This window comes from Schistocerca cancellata, chromosome 3 (assembly GCF_023864275.1).
Source record: "Schistocerca cancellata isolate TAMUIC-IGC-003103 chromosome 3, iqSchCanc2.1, whole genome shotgun sequence".
NCBI classification, from domain to species: domain Eukaryota; kingdom Metazoa; phylum Arthropoda; class Insecta; order Orthoptera; family Acrididae; genus Schistocerca; species Schistocerca cancellata.
The window spans coordinates 576,172,242-576,192,487 of record NC_064628.1 but is presented as its reverse complement, the minus strand read 5'-3'; the positions used below and the strand labels follow the sequence as shown (position 1 = coordinate 576,192,487).

The 20,246-nt window shown below is 41.9% G+C and overlaps 1 protein-coding gene across 3 annotated transcripts in view; it reads left to right on the top strand.

Annotated features, from left to right (window-relative positions):
* The window catches only part of LOC126175426 (tetratricopeptide repeat protein 17), a 310,821-nt gene that overhangs the window by 86,068 nt on the left and 204,507 nt on the right, over positions 1-20,246 (top strand). For all 3 annotated transcript variants that reach the window (XR_007535560.1, XM_049922224.1, XM_049922225.1), the window contains exon 5: positions 272-439. Coding sequence is in view for 2 of the 3 variants with exons in the window: in XM_049922224.1 (XP_049778181.1) it covers positions 272-439 (168 nt within the window). In the remaining variant the exon portion in view is untranslated. The remainder of the gene's footprint in view (positions 1-271; positions 440-20,246) is intronic.

Here is a 20,246-nt window from a genome sequence, read left to right as displayed (position 1 = left end):
CACTTGATGGACACATAAACAAGACTGGCATGTCGCTAAGCTTTTGGTCAGTGTCTTTCCTTGGAGCTAACTGACTAACAGAAAAACATGCTCAGCTAAATTGCTGGTTGTGCTGCCCAAGTGCAGTGTAGCTAGTCAGCACAACATGGCTGTTTGTGTGTTGGCTGATTACACTGTTTCATCACAATTAATCCATTTATTTTAGTTTTTATTTTTTATTTTATTTTTCCTTGGAATAAGACAGTACAAAACTAAGTACTTTTGTTTACAGGCAGTACCGTGACTTGGCTCTCCTCACACTGGGAGGAACACTTCACCGGTCCAGTCATCCAGCAGAGGCTGCAATTGTCATGCATGCTGCTGTTGATCATGCTCCTGATAAAGCCTGGAGTCATATGGCACTTGGGAATGTGTATGCTGTATTGGGTGACTATAACAGGTACAGTTATTGGATGTATATCTCATTTAACTACAGATAATTAATGTCAGTATATGCTGAGTGTTTAAGATGCTTGTTCCTCCCACCAGAGGTTTGAGTCCTCCCTTGGGCATGGGTGTGTGTGTTGTTCTTAGCATAAGTTAGTTTAAGTAGTATGTAAGTCTAGGGACTGATGACCTCGGCAGTTTGGCCCCTTAGGAATTCACACACTCTTCTTCTTCTTCTTCTTCCCCTTCTCTCTCTCTCTCTCTCTCTCTCTCTCTCTCTCTTTTAAAATGTGGTTGAAGGTATAATTGGCAATGTATCACCTTATCAAATGCCTATAGGTAATGAAATACCGGAATAGTTTCTTCAGTAATGAAAAATTCCCATTTAAAAGTGTTATGAGAAAAAACAATAACTTAGTGTGTCGAGGGAATGTTGAGCAGTTAACATCATTACTAAGCCTTTGAAGCTGCTCTCTTTGCCGGAAAATGTGTGCATATACATTCTCAAATGTTGTATGTAGTAGCATAAAGTTTAAGGGTGATAAAGCTAACTAGAATTATCAGATGCAAACAGACTCAGTTTACTTTAAAACATGTAACAGACAGGCATAGTCGAGGTTTCACTTCACCGTATAAAGAGCAAAAGTATGGTTCTGAATAATGGCCTGCCACAAGGTTCTACACTAGCAACCATTATTTTCAGTCTGTATACCACTGATATACCAGATACCACTTCACATAAATCTGTGTACCCACGTGAACCAACTGTTCCATATCAAAGTAAAAATTTTAATGACCTCGACAAAATATTGAATACAGAAATGAAGTGTTGAAAACCTGTTACTCGAAGTGGCGTCTGTATTCAAAACTTAAGAAAATGACCAGCACCATAATGCACCTTACAATACAGATACAAATAGAAAACTATAGTTCTCTATGAATGGCCAGAGTATCAGGTGTGGGGATAAGCCTAGATACTTGGGGGTGAGGGGACTGATGACCTCCACAGTTAAGCCCCATAGTGCTCAGAGCCATTTGAGCCACTTGGGGGTGAAGTTAAATTGCACCCTAAGATGTAGCTCATATCTAGTAGATATACATATTTCGTATGGCTAATAGAATACAGCAGTAAGTAAGTAATAACACAAACAACGTGTAAAACAATGAATGGTCAATATGTTACAGGCAAAAAAAAAAAAAAAAAAAAAATTAGATCTAAAAAAGGAAGTAAAACACAAAATACACAAAAATACATAGAAATTATAGTAATAGTATCTAGTAATAGGTTTTTCAGGAGGAAAAGAGTAGACCAGACTCATGGTTGTATGTCCAAGTCCCTCAGCCAGCCAGAAGCATCTCCCTCCAGGAGGTGCAACTCCTGCATTGTGCCAGGGAATCTCCTCGTAGGGCAGTCCATTGCGATATGATGTAGAGTTTGTGGATTCCCACATTCACAGCTGGGTGAGTCAGTCTGTCCCCATTTGTGCTTCCAGTACTTACATCTACCATAGCCTGTTCGGATACGATTTAAAGTTGTCCATGATTTTCTGGGAAGACCGAAGCCCTCGGGCCGTACAGTTGGGTCCGAGACTAAGTTAAGGTGATCAGGGTTAGACATATCCCATTCCCGACGCCAGGCTTCGTCGATATCATAATTGTCCTCGATCAGCTGTTGCCCTAATCTCCATGATGGCTTACGCGACTTGAGCCTGTGGCTGGGATTCTTGCAGTCTTCGTGTAAGGGTAGGTCATGGTTGTTAGCGCACTTTTGCTATTCCCTTTTCAGTGCAGATCTTCGACTTAGATGAGGTGGGGCTATGTTAGCCAGTACCGGGAGCCATTGGTGGGGCGTCGGTTTAATAGTGCCTGAGATGAGCCTCATGGTGTCGTGTAGCTGGGTGTCCACCGTTGCTGTGTGAGTGCTGTTTAGCCAGACCGGAGCGCAGTATTCAGCCACCAAATATACTAGTGCAAGAGCAAATGTTCTGAGAACTGTGGTGCTTGCTCCCCAGCTACTTCCAGTGAGTTTGTGTAGGACATTATTTCTGGTTTTGATTTTTGCTGCGCATTTGTATAAGTGCTCCTTGTACGTCAGAGATCGGTCCAATGCAATTCCCAGATACTTTGGGAGGGGATTGTAGTTAAGCAGCTGGCCTCTGAACTCTACGTGGGGTGCATAGTTTGTTGAGGTGGAAACAGGAGACTTGGGTTTTAGAAGTATTAGGTCTGAGCCTCCGTGTTTCGAAATATTCATCCATTTTGATAAGGTCTTCCTCAATGATTCTTTCGGAATTGTGGAAGTCTTGATGTTGATATGTGAGAGCAATATCGTCTGCATAGATAAACTTCTTAGAAGATGTCTCTGGTAGGTATATATATTAAAAAAGTAATGGAGCTAGCACGGATCCTTGGGGCAGGCCATCATCATTTAACCTATATTTCTTGCTTATCTCTCCATCTAGGAGTACTTCAAAAAATCTATTTGAAAGCATATTGTTGATTAGGGTAGCCGTTTTCTTGCAAGGAATAATGCGTTGGAGTTTAAGAATCATTGCCTCCCTCCACACTGTCATATGCTGATGATAGATCTATGAACACAGCGACTGTCTTTTTCTTCCTTTGAAATCCACTCTCAATATGTGTGGTAAGAGATAATACTTGATCACAGCAGCTCCAACTGGGTCTAAATCCGGCTTGTTCAATAGGAATGAAATTCTCAGCAATGGGTTTTATTCTGTTGAGAATAAGTCTCTCCAATAGTTTGTAGCATACACTTAGAAGAGCTATAGGTCTATAGTCCTCTGGGAGCTTTCCATCTTTGCCAGGCTTAAGAATGGCGATGATCTTGGTTTGTTTAAATAGTGGTGGTAGTGTTTCCGATCGTTGGATGTCATTGTAAAACTGAGTTAGCCACAGTAGCGCTCGAGGTCCTCGGGGTAGACCTCATCTAAACCAGCCGCTTTACCCATTTTCATTTCTTTCAGTGCTTCTGTGATCTCTAGGATGGTAAAGGTTTTTGAGAAATTGTTGTCGGGTGTGGATTGTCGGAGCTTGGTTCTCAGTTCTTTCTTTACTTTCATAGTCTTATCCTTGTTGATGCGTGGTGTTTTTCTCGTAAGGTTAACTATTCTGTTTGCTACCTCTTTGGGGTGTATGTTGCCACCCATACAGGTTTTAATGGAGCTTTCACCTAGGTTTTTAAGAAGGCACCAGGCTTTCTTGCTGGAGTGCTTGAAGTCCATATTTTTCATGAGTGTGTGCCACTTTTCTCGTCTTGCTGAGTCCAGGCATTGGAGAAGCTCGTCCGTAATTTCAGGATAATTGTTTTGCGAATATGCATTATATAGGTCTATGCATTCTTGGCTCGAGCTGGGAATATAGGTTTTCCTGTAGCCTCTGGGAATGTGTTTTTTGGCAATGGCTAGGAGTAATCCCACAAAGCGGTTGTAGTTCTTCGATGCGGGTGGGTTCCATTGGATGTTGTGGTCCATTTTGACGGTAAAGTCTTCCCAGTTGGCTTTGCCAAAATTCCATCGAGGTTTAGGTGTAGATCTCACTATTGGAATCTGTATACCAACATGTAGCAGGACGGGCCTGTGCTGGCTACGAGGAAAATCAGGCAAGATCTGTTTATTGCAGCGTAATGGTAGCTTTTTGGCGTCTCTGGAAACAAAGCACAGATCGGGGTCGTAGTCTCTTTTCCATCTAGCCAAGTGGAAAGTCCCTTTATCATTTAGATCATGGATCAAGAAGACGTCTTCTATGTCCACCCATTGCATTACTCCCTCCCCATCCTCATTGGTGTTGTTATATCCCCACTGGGTACTGTGGCTGTTGATATCTAGTAGATACTAAATAGAAATTAAAGTCATGTAACACTATCCTATCGAAACTGGCTGGAATGTTGTGGAGCAAGCACATTGAGGACCTCAACACTAACCCTTGTCCATTTTGTGGCTAAGTACTGTTCACCATTTTGGATGAGAAGTGCACACATAGCTAAGATGGACATCCAACTGAAGGGGAGAATGCATGGCTACTTCAGATACCTGGTTCCTTGGCCTTGCAAACATAGAGCCCGCTGACACAGGTTATCACAGTTAGCCACAACAGCATACAATAAAATCCTAGACAACTCAGAACACTCTTACACCAAGACTTGGAACATGCAGACAGACATAAATCGTGGTCACTTTTGTGAAAAATCTGTGAATAAGTGCAAGGCTTCAACTCAGAGATAGCTTAGAAAGAACTATGGACATAAGAACTGAAATTTTGTGGATGACCCCAACAAGAATATCAAATGATTCCATCTCCTGATGAAATTGCGGACAACTCTGAATCATATCAGAATGTGTGTTGGTAGATTTAAACAACTGATGAACAAATGGGGCCTATCAGCCAGTCCTGAAAGTTAGTACAGTGAAAACCAATGGACCATTTACTTTTGTTTGAAGTGCATGGCTATGAGGGTGAACCGAAGGACATACACAGGCTCTCTGACTCAGCCATGGAGTGACTAAACAATGTTTGTAATATAATAACATTTGTAATATGATATAATATTATTTAACATTTGTAAAGAATACAATTATTCTGTACAGAGCTATAAGAATATTGTGATTAATACATTGTGGTAATCATTTAGCATGATAACTGCATTTGTAAATGACGTAGGAGAAAACAAATAAATAAATGAACTTACGCTTGTATTTTATGTTATGGTGGGTGCCTTTGGAAATCTGTGTGGTTGTCTGTGTACCTAAAAACAATCGGTTACAAGTGAGTAGCCGCCTTCCTTCTTTTCTCATTAATTATTTCCACCCTGGAATTTCAGTTATTGTAGTATGCAACATTAACATTATTATCCTTACTGTATCAAGTTCCAGTGGCACATAATGAAGGAAATGGTTGTTGCCACAATCAGAAATTTTGAAGCTTGTTTCATATATATTGATTTCATGAGCTTTATGTAAAGTTGTGTCTGGTATGTCAGTGGTATATAGACTGATGATAATGATTGTTAGTGTAGAACTTTGTGGCAAGCTATTATTCAAAACCATTCCCTTGCTCTTCATATCATGAAGTGAAACATTGATTATGTCTGTTTGTTACATGTTTTTAAGTAAAGTGTAAGTCTGTTTGCATTTGATAATTTTAGTTAACTTAAGCAGTAGCCCCTCAGACCATATGGCATCATAAGCTGATGTTAGATGTATAAGAATGAGGTTGGTTTTCATCTTGTTTTGGAAGCCTTTCTCCATATAGGTTGTAGCACCTACATCTGCATAACCACTCTCCAGCTCATATTTTATTACAATGGTCATTTCTACCTATATAGGTGGGTGTCAACAAAATATTTTCATGTTCGGAGGAGAAAGTTGGTGATTGAAGTTTTGTGAAAAGATGTCACTGCAATGAAAAATGATTTGTTTTAATGACTGCCGCCCCATCTCGCGTATCACATCCATGACACTCTCTCCCGTATTTCATAATACAAACGAGCTGCCCTTCTTTGAACGTTTTCAGTGTCCTCCGTCAATCCTATCTATTGTCTTACTCCCACCACATTACCTGTGTGATTGTTCCAATTTAAGTTTGTTCATGATTGTTATTATTTGATTTGTGTTATTTATTTGTATGTTTCCAAAATTTCATCAATTCCTTTTAGTACTCATGTAGATAACCTCACATTTTTTTATTATTTAGAGCAATTTGACACTTTTTCACCATTCAAATATCTTGTCTAAATTATTTTGCAACAGGTTTTGATCTTTTGAGGATTTTACAAGATGTCAAATGACAGTATCATATGCAAACAATCTAAGATGGCTGCTCAGATTGTCTCCTAAATAATTTATATAGATTAGAGGCAGCAGAGAGCCTATAACACTTCCTTGGTGAACGCCAGACATCACTTTTGTTCCACTCAATCACTTTCTATCAGTTACTGCAAACTGTGACCTTCCTGACAGGAAATTGTGAATCCTGACCCACAACTGAGATGATACTCCATTGGCATGCAATTTGATTAGGAGCTGCGCTGAAAAAATAGTATCAAAAATCTTTTGGGACTCTAGAAATATGTAATTAATTTGAGATCACATGTCATTTTGTGACTATTTGGAAACTAAATTTTTTCAGTCAGCATTCCTCTAGTACCAGTGTGGGAATTGCAGGGGCTTTTTATAAATGGGATTGATAGCTAAATCTCTGCAAATATAAGAGAGTGCTGGCTCTGTAGGAATGCCTCGAAGACCCTCCTTGTAGCTTGCACAGATGTGTCTGTTGCTCTGCATGTGATGAACATCATGTCAAATGTTGATGATGTACACCAATGTCTTTGATTTGTAGGTCACTGTATCATTGGGGTTGAACACAAGATGTAGGTCCTGCTCAGTCATTAATGTGATGCCTTCAGCTGTGGATATCAGATACCTCCACCTGATGTATTGAGAGTTAAAATCACGGGCATAAACTGCTGGATGGTTAGCCAGAATACCAGTGGGCTATTTCTGTGATGGAGACATTATACAATGTCAGCTCTCCCAGTTTTATACCAATCTTATGTTCTGCTGGTATCACTTTTGTGTCTAAATTCCCTAGGAGTTCATTCTTCACAAGGATGGCCAAACCGTGTTGGTCATGACAAATATAACACACATTTGTGAATCCTGGTGTTTTCAGTCAGCTAATAGTTTTATTAACTACCTGAGTTATTGCAAGAGTACAAAGCTCACTATTTCCGTACTTAAAATTATTTTAAGGATCTCCATTCATCCTCATATAACCTTCTATGTAAAGTTTTATACAGTTAGTCTCTTCATGTTAAAATTGCTTGTTTGTTTCATTTTCCATCATATGAATTGGAAGGAGTTAGTGCATTTGATCCCTGTAATTGTGTAAGTTGATAAGTTTGTTGAAAGAGCATTAAGTAAGAAAGAAAGAGAAAGAGACTTTTAAGACAACACTAAAATGAGTAAAGAAAATAGTAAAGATAAGTGATAGAAGTGTCCCCATGCTTTGGAACCTTTACCTGCTGGAAGACACAAATACAGGATGGTCATGAATTTGGAAACTTTAAAAACTACTATCCTCCGAACAACCTCATAAAGTCTCCTGGACTCACTCTAATGGAAATCACAACAGACTGTCTACTAACACTGCCACACTTGATACTGATCTTGCAGTATGCTAAAATTACAGATAGCTCTACAGTTATTTTCGTACACACCTGCTGTAATACTGAATGGCTATGTTTCTTCAATACCATTTTAAAAGCAGAAATCTCTTTACTTTGTCCATAAGGAATTTCAGGAGGAATTAGGACATGGTAGAGCAGACTAATTTGAATAAAAAATTCCATATAACATGTGTCCAGCCTAAACCAAGCCTCGGATGGAAGAATGAATTAAACACAAGACATGACAGTTTTTCTAGTACCACCCAAAGTAATGACGGACAAATGTCTGATGCTCAACAAAGATATGAGAAGACACAAAACCGTCCCAAAAAGGAACAACTGGAAATTGATACGCCCAATATCCTCACTCTCACCAACAAATGTGAAGAACTAGTAGGTCTTATGGACAGGCATAAGCTCTGGATACTGGGCTTGAGTGAGGCAAAGTGGAAAAGCTGTAGGAAGAAACCACTGAGAATTGGATATGTGCTATACTGGAGTGGAAACAGCAGTGACTCCAAAAATGGAGTTGTCATACAGACAGGTGTTAAATATTTGAATGACAGGATCATCCAGATGAGACTAAGGACTGGTAATACACAGCATACTGTTTCGAAAGTATACGCACCACAGACAGGATGCACCACGGCAGAGAAAGAACATTTCCTTAACGAACTTAAGAACAAATAACAGCTAGGAGAACACCATCGTTATAGGCAATCTGAATGCTCAAGTTGGTAAGGAAAGACTAGGATGTGAAAACATCATCGATCCTCACGGTTATGGGAACAGGAACCCAGAGGGAGAGAACCTAGTTGATTTCTGTGTGCAAAACAACTTAGCCATAAAGAATATGTGGTATCAGAAGAGGGAAAGTCATAAAATAATGAGATACAGCTGGGATGGTAAGCTCAAGACTGTGAAAGACTTCATCATCACTGATAGAAAAGCTGATCAGTATGTTACATACGTTAAATTCATACCCAGTGTGTGCCTAAATAGCAACCACTGGCTATTAACTGCTGGCCTAAAAGATGCTCAAGCACAAAAATTTAAACAACGAGAGTGCCAAAGATTAAGGCTCGGTTGTCGAAGGTCGTGGAAAAAAATACAAAGTATAAAGCACGAATAGCAGCCAAATTATCCAAAACTGGGAAAGGAGTAGAAGAAGAGTGCTCCTTATTCAAAAAGACCCCTGTTAGAGAAGCCGTGGACACCTGTGTAAAAATTAGTGCCACACCAAAAGAGAAGGAAACACCTTGGTGGAATGATCAGATAAAGACAGCAGTAAGAGATAGGAACTTACGGAAAAGAAAATTAGACCACGAAGAACAGAAAACAGATGATAGACGAAATGAATTGGCAATTGAACATCTAGCTCAGGAATACTGGAGAAAGAAACTAGCTATAAAAAGACTGACCCAGGAGGAAAAGGAAAAGTGATGGGAAGACTTTACTACAAGGATAGAGGAAGACTGTCAGGGAAGAAGAAATTACTATACAAAGTACTAAAGCATAAACGAAATGAGTGTATAAATATCCTTGCCCTGGAAACAGAAGAAGGTAACTTAAAGAACAGAGGAAGGGACCAGGAATGAAACGAAAAAGTACTTCAACATGCTGCTAAATGGAGATGGGGACTACACAACGACTGTAGACTAATTAATGAAGTCCAAACCAACAGATACCCATTAATGTGGCACAAGGTAGAAACAGCATTAAAGACCGTATGGAATGAAAAGTCGACAGGGTTTCCCCTCGGGGGCTCGGCATTCATTTGCCGAGTACAGGCTTGGCGACCCCAGAGTTCCTGAGCTGCGGACTGGTAAGTGCCACCAGTCTTCTGTAACTGTGAGATCTGGCCATACTTCAGTGACCACTGTGTGATGCAGTGGTGGAATGTTGTTTGTTTCAGAGAACAGGGGTCTTGGCTTCACCGCCTGGACCATGAGGAAGGTAAACACCTCTATAAAAAGCCCCTCAACCTCAAGATGTGCTACATGCTGATGAGATGAATGGCATGGCTTTTGAGGTAAAACAGTCTTTAGCGGGCAACCTCTGGGGCACCTGCCACCCCCCCCCCCCCCCTCCCCCCATTTGTATAAGGCTTGCTCAGGCATGCAGGGCTCTGCCTGGGTTGACGGTTGTTTTCCTAGTGTCTCATGGGGTCCCTTTGGAATGGTCTCATCAAACTACTACCCCTGATGGGACGAGTGTACCATCAGTCAGTACCTATACTCCCTCCTCAAAGAGAGATCGGGTGCTCGGTCCTCCCATAAAGAAGTCTCAGAATTATGGTAACAGGGCATTAGTGGGCCATCACTCTCATTGTAATCAAGCGAACATGGGGAACCTTTGAAAAGATATCCCCTTTCTATATTGACAAGGCATTGGAAGGTATAGCTTGGACTCTGAAAAGTGTCAGATAACTTCGTTATGGAACACTTTTAGTTGAAACTACTAATTCCAACCAAATATCTAAGCTTCTGGGATGTAAGGGCTTAGGTGACTATGCAGTCGAGGCTGAGTTGCATAACACCCTTAACTTTAGTAACGGTGTGGTTACATGCTCCGAAATAATGGAGGTGGACCCCACAGAGTTACTTTAAGAATGGAAAAATATGGGCATCACGAAAGTGTGGAGATATATGATGAGAGTCAGTGGCAAATTGGAAAAATGGGCAACATTTACTCCATACCTGAACATATCCTTGCAGGCTATATCCGTCTTAAAGTTTGCCCATTTGTTCCTAACCCAATGCAGTGGTACAAATGCCAAATATTTGGCCACACCGCTATATTTGGCCACACCGCTATGGGATGTAATGGGAAGGCTATGTGTGGCAATTGTGGAGGCTCAGCTCATGAGTCAACCAGTTATTGCTGCTCTGGGGATCATCCAGTGTGGAGCAGAAAGTGTGGGGTGTACAATGAGGAAAGGAAAATTCAGGAGTTAAAAGCAAATTGACGCATACCCTATGGTGAAGCTAAAAAAGCTTTCAAAGCTTATGCAACCACTGGTTTTTGCTACTTCTTTCACATCAGGCCTTAAGACACCAATCGCTAGGTGTGATACCTCCACACAAACTCAGACCACAGATTCAAGTACGAGCACATGCACTTGTTGATGTACCTGTGGGGGAAATGCTCCACTTGCAACTGATGTTGTTTGGAATCCATCAGCAATAGGCTTACCACCTAAGCCACATACCACTTCCCTACATCAGAAGCCAATAAGCTTTCCCCGCAACTCAGGAAACCATCTTCTCCTGTCGGTAAAGGAAAACGTTCTTCGAAAAGTAGTTCAAGTCCAAGAAAGCGGTAGTTAAACCTACAGATCGATGAGCTTTCTCCCTTTCCCTCAGAATGTTAGATGCTGTCCACCATGAGGGTATTCGGATATCGACTGGAGCCTTTCAGACCAGCCCAGTTCCGAGTCTGTGTGCAGAGGCTGGTGTACCATCACCATTGAGCAATGTATCCTTTTAGCTCAACAGATGCTGAAAATCTCAGTGTCACCTCAGTTATTGGCATTTAGTTCAGTGGTCCAACCCACCTTTGAACAAATGTTCAGGAGTCGGCCCCAAGTAACCAAGCCATTTGGTATAAGTGCTACAGACTATCTCAAGGATCTAGATCTCTCAAGCATCAAAATACACTCCCAGGGATGGAACGCACTGCAGCCTTGGCATCTTCAGAGGCCCAAAGTGATTTTAACCTTGGCACAGTACAAGAAAACTTGTACTCTAGATTTTGTTTTCGTCTATTATAAGTACATACCACAGTTTAATAATTATTTATACAGATGGAGCCCAGCAGGAGAATGCTCTCATTTGTTCTGCTGTTTTCCCTGATAGGGTTTTTAAAGTGTGTCTTCCAGAACAATTTTCAAATTATGATGCAGAGTTATATGGCATTCTGATGGCACTGGAAAGGGTTCACAGACATCACTGTACACGGTTTATGTCTGTTCCAACTCTTTTAGTGCACTGCAAGCACTTCACCAAATGTATCCAGTAGACCCACTGATTCAGCTCACCCATGACTCCTTACAGTAGCTCCAACACCATGGCAAGAAGGTGATCTTTTGCTGGGTACCTGGCCACATTGGGCTACAGGATAATGTTATGGCTGCCAAAGGCACCAAGGAAGCATGTTGGGATAGTGCTGCCCATCAATTTCCCATCCTGTTGCACGCCACCATCTCATTTTCTGACAGATGCATCATGTGTCAGTGGGAGACTGAAGGATTGCAGCTGACAGACAACAAACTGTGGTCACTCAAATCAACCACAGAGGCTTGGCGGACTTAATGTTAGCCTCACTGCTAGAAGGAGCACCAGGCATAGCCCTTTCACACATGGCTTCCTCTTCCGGCTGGAGGGTCCACCATTCTATGAAGTTTGTGGCATGCCACTTTCAGTTCAGCATATTGTGGCTACGTGTGTCCTTATATACTGATATTAGGGCAGCCTTCAGTCTAGCTGGAGATCTGCCCACCATCCTCACAGATACCGATACCAATGTTGCCAGAATGGTGAAATTTTGTGAACTGTCGGGCCTCATCCCTGAATTGGTGGGGAAGGGTGGCAGACTTTAATACATTATAAACTGCTGCGCATGTGGGAACAGGCTTCGTCCCCACCCATTAGATTTTCTTGCTGACTTTTCGACAGGGTGCTGATGACCATGATGTCGAGTGCCCCCTCAACCCAAATCGTTGTCATCATCATCATCATCATCATCATCATCAACAACAACAACAACAACAACAACAACAACAACAACAGACTTTGATGATCTCCGCTCAGACATGATAAAGGCAACTGGGATATTAGACTTAAATGGGCTATATAGGGTGTTGTCAATGGTTTGGAAAGAAAAGAAAATCCCAGAAGATTGGATTAAAGGAATCATCATCCCTCTGTTCAAAAAGAGCAGTCAATAAAAACATATAAATTGCAGAGGTATCACGCTACTGTCACACATCCTGAGTAGAACAGATCACAGAAATAAAAATTAGAAAGATAGTAGAACCTTCGCTTGAGGAAGAACAATGTGGATTCAGGAGAGAGCGAGGTACAATGGATCTTATTTTTATAGTAAGAATGCTGACAGAAAAGTATTGGGAATATGGAAGAAATCTTGTGGTTGCATTTATGGACATTGAAAAAGCATATGAAAGCATTCCTTGAAACAGGATATGGGAATGTTTGGAATACCTAAAGGTGCCAAAGTACCTAAGCGATAAAGGCAATATGCACATACTTTTTCATCTGCATCTTAAATGTGCGCACCATGTGCTCGGCTTCCCCATATGATTGTGGATGAAAGGGGGGAGAGCAAATGTGCCGAATACCGAAGCGCCTACAAAAATCCTGGAAGGTCTGCAAAATAAACTGAGGTCCATTGTCCGATACCAGGGTGACTGGCAGACCTTCCACAGAAAAGATTTTTGCGAGTGCCTGGATTGCAACTTCTGAAGTGGTTTAGGAGCAGCAAACCACATATGGGAATCGGGAATAAGCATCAATGACAATGAGCCAAAATCCATTTAGAAACGGGCCCACAAAATCTATGTGAACATGTTCCCATGCCTGTGTTGCAGGTGGCCATGAAGAGAACGCTGACCTGGGAGACGCCTGTTGGCTCGCACACTGGGAACAGGCAGCCACCAAGTGCTCAATTTCTCTGTCAATACCGGGCCAGTACACACGCCTGCGAGTCAAGGTTTTAGTACAGGAAACACCCCAGTGCCCCTCATGTAATAACGTGAGGACCTCCCTTCGCAAACTTGCAGGAACAACCACGCGACGAGCTGTATCATCGATAGCCAGAAGGAGAACTCCTTCCAAGACTGAGAGGCTGTCTGATAGAACAAAGTGGGTCCGAGGCCCGGCCTGGATGTCGGGACGACCACCCCTGCTGAACAAGGCGAACTACTTGCTGGAGAACCGGGTCAGCTGCCGTTTCGCTGGCAACTCTAGAACTAGTGATCGGGAAGCCATCAACCACTTGGCGGGATGCTACATCCAATTGAAAACACATAATCTCCTCCCGATCGAACTTAGGATCCGGGCCCACCGGAAGACGGGAAAGAGCGTCGACGTTGGCATGCTGTCTGGTAGGGCAAAAATGAATGTCATAATGGTACTTAAAGAGGAACAAGGCCCAGCACTGCAGTCTGTGGGCCGCCCTGTCCGGAATCTGAGAGGTGGGGCCAAATAATGATATTAATGACTTATGGTCAGTGATTAACTGAAACTGCGTGCCATACAAGAAAGGGTGAAACTTGGTAACAGCGTAGACAATGGCCAAAGCCTCTTTTTCCACCTGGGAATAATGGGCCTGCGTGGAACTAAGAGTTTTAGACGCAAACGCCAGTGGCTGCTCGGAGCGATCCGCATTGCGATGGGCCAGGACCGCCTTCACCCCATACTGCGAAGCATCTGTAGCCAGGACCAACGGCTTATTGGGGCAAAAGTAGCCAAACAAGGCGCTGACATGAGGAGGCCCTTCAACGAGGTGAATGCTCGCTCGCATGCAGGCGACCAATCAAAAGGAACACTCTTGCGCGGAAGGCAGTACAGGGCGTGGGCTATGGTGGAAGCCCTGGGTATGAACCGGTGGTAATAAGCAATCCTGCCTAGAAAAGCTTGTAACTCCTTCAGCGAAGCGGGCCGCGGAAGGTCCACGATACCTTGGACCAAACTTCTAGTGGCTGGACGCCATGCCGAGAGAGGGTGTAGCCCACATACTCAATGGACGGTTGGAAGAAGTTTGACTTACGCAGGTTGCAACACAGGCCCACGACCTGAATTTGAGAAAGAGGGTTTGAAGATTGTGCAAGTGTTCCTCTGTGCTGCAGCCTGTGACAATTATGTCGTCCAGGTAATTAATACAATGAGGGATTGTCGACGTGACGTGCTCAAGATAACGCTGAAATATCGCCGGGGCACTGGATATTCCAAAGGCCAACCACTGCTATTGGTAAAGGCCAAACGGGGTGTTGATGACAGCCAGCCGTTTGGAGTCCTCATCAAGTGTTATCTGATGATAAGCCTCCAAAAGATCGATTTTCAAAAAATATTGGCCTCCCGCCACGATGGAGAGCAATTCATCAGAACGAGGCAAGGGAAAGGTGTCCACCACCAATTGGGAATTAATGGTGGCCTTGAAATCGCCACAAAGACATAATTTTCCCGAGGGTTTCCTGACAATAATGAGGGGCGAAGCCCACTCACTAGAAGAAATGGGAAGAATGACCCCGAGGGCTGTCAGCCGGTCTAGCTCTGCTTTTACCTGAGGGCGGAGAGCCAAGGGGATCTGCTTCGCACATAGAAAATGCAGGCAAGCCAACGCCTTCAACGTTAAGTGAGCTTCAAAGTCTGAAACATGCCCCAGGCCCTCCTCAAAGATATCCTTAAAGTTAGAGATCAAAGATTCCAATGATTGATAGGGAACATCTTCGGAGACCAACTGTATGGTGTCGGCAATAGAAAAACCGAAAGCTTGAAAGGCATCCAATCCAAAAAGGTTAGCAGAGCTCGCATCACTGACAACAATAAAAGTAAGAGGCCGAGTGACTGATTTGTAAGTAACGTCGGTAGTGAATTGACTCTGTAGGGGAATGGACTGTTTACCATAACCGCGTAGACGCCAGTAAACTGGAGCAAACAGGGGCAACCCAAGGTCGGAGTAAGTTTGTGCATTCAACAAGCAAACTGCCGCACCCGTATCTACTTGCAGTTGTAATCGGCGCGACCAAACCAATACATCGATAAAGAGTTTGTGTGCCGATACGTCGGGAGCCTGGCCCGATGAAACTTTCTGAATGTCAACGTCCATGTCCTCTGTACCTGGAAATGCTGCCGAAGGCGATGTTCATATGCATCCCAATCCTCCGCCATCTCGTCATATGGGGGAAAGGGAGGATGGAACAATGCTGGAGCAGACTGCGTGGAGAGCAATGCCGGAAGCACTTGTTTCATGGTTGCCATGAGCTCCGTCTGCTGCTCAACCAAAACTCGCACTAAATCCTCCATGCCGTGGATAAGCTGCGAAACCGGAACAATGACGCAACACGTGAAAGAACGACCCTACTTGCCGCCAATTGTGTAGTAACACGATTCACGTTTTCCATCGCACTTCACATAGTGTAGACCGGGAACTGTCTGCTAGGCGTGCCCGATGTGAACTCACTGGGCGCAGCCCGTGCTGCCTGAGTTGTTGTTGTTCCACCGGCAGAGGGCGTGGCCGAATTCTTGCATGCCCTCTGGTGGACAGGACTTTCCTTGCAGCAACTACTGTCCGTGACGCGCCGTGCCGATGTGCACTTCCCACGATCTTTCTGATGGCTACTGCACATACATCTCCAAAGAATGATTTACTGTCAATTTAAACTTTACCCATAATTCCTCTATGTCCATCATATTGGAACTAAATGATGTCCATTTATTGTCTGGGTTGGATGCTGACAACTGCTTACCTGCTTTTTCTAGTATAAATCCTCCCCTAGCCTTCATGATGGATTTATTTACTGTAGTAATCATTCTGTCCTTGTCATGGTGTATATGTCTTCAATTACTCAGAGAGAACACTCTCCATAGACTACAGTGGCATCAGCAAACAGTCATAGATTGCCCCTTACTACACTGTTTATGTATGTAGACAACAGGTGTGGTTCTTTCTCACATCCCTCAGATGTTCTGGATGATCCTCTTGTCTCTGATGAACACACTCTGCCCAGGACAATGTACTGGGCTCTCTGACTGTAAAAGCCTTTGAGCCACTCACATATCTGAGACCTATTCCACATGCTCAGATCTTTAACAGTCTGCAATGGGCCACTGAGTCTAACACATTTCGGAAATCTTGGAGCATGGAATCTGCCTGTTGCCCTTCATCCATGGTTTACAGGGTATCATGCAAGAAGAAGGCAAATTGAGTTTTGGATGGGTGATACTTTCTAAATCCATTTTGATTTTTGGATATAAATTTGTTTTTCCAAAGAAAATTTATTTCAATTGAATGTAGAGTATGCTCTAGAATTTGCACTTTTTTCCAGTTGATTGGGACTTTCCACTGGGTGAGAGATTTGTGATAAATGCAAGCTAAGTATAGGGCCAATGCCAAAAAGTTCTCTCTGTAAAACCGATTTCGAACGTTGTCTGGACCTGATGACTTACTTTTTTTTCAAGACTTCCAGCTGCTTTGCAGCAGGAGGGATGCCTGTTTCTATGTCCTCCATACGGGAGTATCTATGGCTGTCAAACAATGGTATCTTTTGCTAATGTGTCACAGTGAAAGTAGTTGTTTGATTCACACATCGATCTTTTTATAGACACTCAAATCTGTACTAACTTTTGCCTGTTGACATTCAAGCATTTCTTTTGTGGAACTGAAAGCGCAACAATCTCTGTTTTCTCAGCAGCTTCTGATTAGTTTTTTATTAAACCACAGTCGGTCTTCCCCCCCTTAATCCATTTACACTACAGTTAACAGTTGCTGGGAAAGATGTTTAAGTTTTATTCGTTTCAAACTGATATAAACAAGTTTTGCACAACCTTCAGGGTTTGCATCATTTTTTATTTTTTGTTTATTTATGAGTGTTTGATATTTTTTCATTTATATTTTTCTCAGACTCGTCTCTCTCAATACTGCTGTACCACAATAGATGGTTGCACACAGCCACCTATGTAATGAAGATGAAGATGCAAGTAGTCCTGTGTTCTCTGTACAGATCAGGAGAGACCACTGCATCTCCAATCATGAGCAGAACGATGTTGCAGGAGTATACTGTTAAGTTTGTAAGCATTTCTCAAAGAGCCATTTTGAACTTAGACCATCTACTGGTCCAGTGTAACTGTACAGCTACAAAGGTCATCAGCATGAGAAGCTGTCCACCACAGTGCTGTCATTTGAATATTCAACCACTATTGTGAAACAAAACACATTGATACTCCTCGTAGTGGTCACCCACTGTCAACAGCACCAGGTGATGACTGCTGCCTGCATATTATGGTTCTTAAGTCTGCTGAGGAGTAGGTAACAGAACTGTGTGCTGCTTTTTTTTTTTAAGGCAACTGGGAGGGGTTTGTCAAACCAGACAATACTCGGTCATCTCCATATGATCATTTTGGCTTCTGGGAGTCTGTTACACACAACACCTCCCAACACCTTGGTGCCCAGAGAAGATGGGTGAGGAAACACTTGGAATGGAACTTGGTTCATTGGCATTGGGTCATTGTAGACGAGTGTAGACTCTGCCAGTACAAATTCACATCTTAGGCACGCAGTCCCACAAGTTCAGCATGGAGATTGGTTGGTCATATTTTGTATTGGTATTATGTACAGGTGTTGGACTACCTGTCATCCCCGTTGAACATAATTTGAGGGTTCTGTGTCATCGGGATAGGATCCCATCCTTTTGTCCAACCCTATAGTCAACATTTCAGCAATGGTCTCAGCTTTCGAAATGATAATGCATGACAACACTGCAGCCACCTTGTGAACACCTTCCTTTAGGTTGGTCTGATGCACCTTCTGACATAAATAGAGCTGACTACACTTAGATCCAGTTGAACTTAAGATTGCAGTGTCACAGGAACCCTCCTCACATGCTGAACAACCACAACAGAGCTGCAGTTGTTTAATGGTACAGGCTCGGACAGCAATGTTTCAGTCATCTTTTGATGGCCTACCAAGGGGAATGCAAGCATGTTACAATGTATTGAGTGTTATCCAGAATGAGATTTTGATTTCACAGATGCACTCTTGAATGAAATGCCTTTACTTTTGTCATTATTTCGTTTCTCTTTCACAATAAAGTTATTTTTTTAGTTTCATAAGGATTATTCTTTAATTATTCTCATTTTTCTTTGAGCCCACATACATTCGCAGATGTGCAGGGAGAAGATAACTTTTTTGAGCAGGTTGTTGGTAGTAATACAATATTGTACTATATCTGTAACCAAAAACACAACTCAGTTTGTTGATTTATTGTTATAGTGCTGACGTCAGTCCGCTGTATATCCAAAGTCTTGTAATTTGAATCAGAAGATGGCATTACCATGCTAATGGGCTCCACAGCACAGCAATAAACATCTTTCTTGCATACTTTATTAAATTTAAAAGGTTTCTTTTCCAAAAGGTAGTTGTCCATCTTTGGCTGGGGTAACTTATACAGCAGAAAATGGTATAGCTGTACCATTCAGTTTTGTTTAGAACTGTATACGATAATTAATTTTTGATATAGTTAGTTAGTAACATGTGCCCTGGATCATTTTGCAAGATAAATTGTGATTATGTGGAATGAGTCATTGTACATTCACATTGCACATTAATTTGTACAGATGGTTACATTCTGAACTTCTTTACAAAAAGGATATATGTGTGAGATAGTAATTCCTACCCCACCACCTTTTACACGTTACAGTAACAGAAATTCTTCCAGTTCTTCTACAGAATAGGAGGAGTTGTCAAGGAGAACTTTTTTCAGTTTGTTATTAAATTTTACTTTGCTGTTTGTCGGACATTTTATGTCACTGGGTAAATGATCAAAAAGTTTTGTCGCTACATTGTGCACCCCTTTTTATGCTGAAGACAACCTTAATGTGGAGTGCTGTAATTATGTGCCTCATTGTTCCTTTTGAACTCTAAGTTATTTACTGCAAACTTCATGAGGGAATAAATATACTGTGAAGCAGTAGTCAGAATGCCCAACTCCTTAAACAGATGTCTAGAAGATGCTCATAGTTGAGCACCACATATTATTCTCACAGCATGTTTTTGCACAGTGAAGATTTCTTTCTTAAGATGAGTTACCCAAGAATATTATTCAATATGGCATTGTTGAATGAAAATATGCAAAATATGTCAACTCACTGATTTGTCTCTCCCCAAGATTTGCGATGATTCTGAGTGCAAATGTGGCTGAACTAAGTTGTTTTAGGAGTTCCAAAATGTGTTTTTCCCAATTTAAATTTTCATCAACATGGAACCCTAAGAATTTTGAAACCACCCTATTTATTATTTCCTCACCATGTGTTATATTTATCATTCGTGTAGTATCTCTAAATGTGAAGAACTGAATATGTTGGGTCTTCTAAAAATGGCGGGGAAGACCGTTTTCAGAAAACCAGTCAGTGATACTTTTTAAGAAGTTTGTTTCTGTATGTATGCTTGGATATACTAGTGTCATCTGCAAAAAGAACTAATTCTGCTTGTAGTATACTAGACATAAGATCATTTACATATATGAGAAACAGTAGTGGACTTAAGATCAAATCTTGGGGAATTCCATATTTGGTTTCTCCCCAGTCAGAATTCTGTCCCCGGACTATATTGCTTGAATTACTAACTTTCTGCAGTCTTTTGATTAGATATGACATTATCCACTGGTGGCTATATCATTGTTCCCATAAAATGTTAATTCATATAGGAGAATGCTGTGATTCACACAGCAAATGACTTACAGAGGTCACAGAAAATATCAACTGGTGCTATTTTATTATTTAATGCTTGTAAAATCTGATTAGTGAACATGCTAATGGTATTCCCGGTAGAGCAACCTTCTGAAACCCAAACTGTGATTTGCTGAGGATACTATTGTTCATAAGCTGAGATACTGTTCTAG